Source organism: Cyprinus carpio, unplaced genomic scaffold (genome assembly GCF_018340385.1).
Source record: "Cyprinus carpio isolate SPL01 unplaced genomic scaffold, ASM1834038v1 S000006706, whole genome shotgun sequence".
Classification (NCBI taxonomy): Eukaryota; Metazoa; Chordata; class Actinopteri; order Cypriniformes; family Cyprinidae; genus Cyprinus; species Cyprinus carpio.
The window spans coordinates 34,289-35,587 of NW_024879315.1; the positions used below are offsets into that span (position 1 = coordinate 34,289).

General features: G+C 34.1%; 1 protein-coding gene across 1 annotated transcript in view; it reads right to left on the bottom strand.

Moving 5' to 3' along the window:
* LOC109051363 (complement C3) overlaps positions 1-1,299 on the bottom strand; it is a gene marked incomplete at its 5' end in the record, with an annotated part of 35,374 nt that overhangs the window by 29,894 nt on the left and 4,181 nt on the right. The window contains 1 exon segment of the mRNA XM_042755475.1: positions 259-415. Within this exon segment, the coding sequence (XP_042611409.1) occupies positions 259-415 (157 nt within the window).

Below are 1,299 nucleotides of genomic sequence, written 5' to 3' on the forward strand. Positions count from 1 at the left end.
ACCAAAAAAAAAAAAAAAAAACATTCCGACACGGAATACACATTTCAAAGTAGAATAAATAGCTGTAGCACTGTTTTTGCATGTGTCCAAAATACTTTGTCTGCAAACAGTGTATTATGGTGTTTCAAATTACATACAGCACCTTTCAATTTGCAACTCAAGTCAGACTCAAGATAAGTCATGCAACTTTAGTCCCTCACCTCTGTCATGATGTATGAAGCACAACACATTTTTTGATGCCCTGTTGACTTGACTGACCTTCGTGTTGTGAGGAGTGTTTCATCAAGATGTCTTTTTTGAGTTTGTTCTCATTGGCCATGGCATAGGACGTCATCGCAACAGCGTAAGGATTGGTCAGTTGTGGAAGTCGACCTTCCAAGAAAGACACAGCCTTCCTCATACTTTCATGCAGACTCTATAAAAGTGTGTGTATGATGTTAAGAGTAAGAGCCAAAAAAAAAAAGAAAAAAAAAAGTAACTGTTCATTCTTAATATTTTGGCAAACACACACTGTAAAACTCGACAAGTAACTTAACTCAAACCGTTTGAGTAAACAGATATCCTTAAAAACATGACAAGTTGGGTTTACTAAAACCGTTTGAGGAAACTGATTACCTTAAACCATTTAAGTTTTAAAACTAATAGTTGTGAGTACTCTCAACTTAAATCAGATTAGTTCACTGAAAGAAGATATACATTGCAGTTGAGTAATTAAGTGATTAATTGCGTGATAACTGAGCATTAGTGATGAACAGCTGCTGTTAACAAACAGAATTAATGAAGAAAAGAGAAACACAAGAACTACAACTGACTTCAGACACAGCCTTATATAAAATAAACTGAAATAAAATACATTAACTCTCTCAAGATCTGATTAAACAACCCCACAAACAGCATCACCAGCTCCACTTATTAATAATCAGACTCACTTTAATTCTGTCAGACGTCTACAGAAGATTTTATTGAGAATTAACTAAGGTTTAGATGTTGGTTTATTGTTTCATTTGAAGTAACCATGTTAGAGATCAGTGTTTGCTTTAGTTGGGCTCTTGACTCTTGATTTCTGTCTTAATTTTTTCTTTGGTTGTTGTAACCATTTGTTGTAACTCAAAAGCCCAGAGAAAATATCAGGTGTTATACACACACTCACACTCTTAGAAGCTGCTTTTATCCAAAGCAACTTACAGTACATTCAGGTTAGCGTTTTTTTTTTATCTAACCTGTACATACCTACATGTTGGTTGTTATACTGTATATTGGTGATGATAATAATTGATTATTGATCTGTTTAGAGTCTTA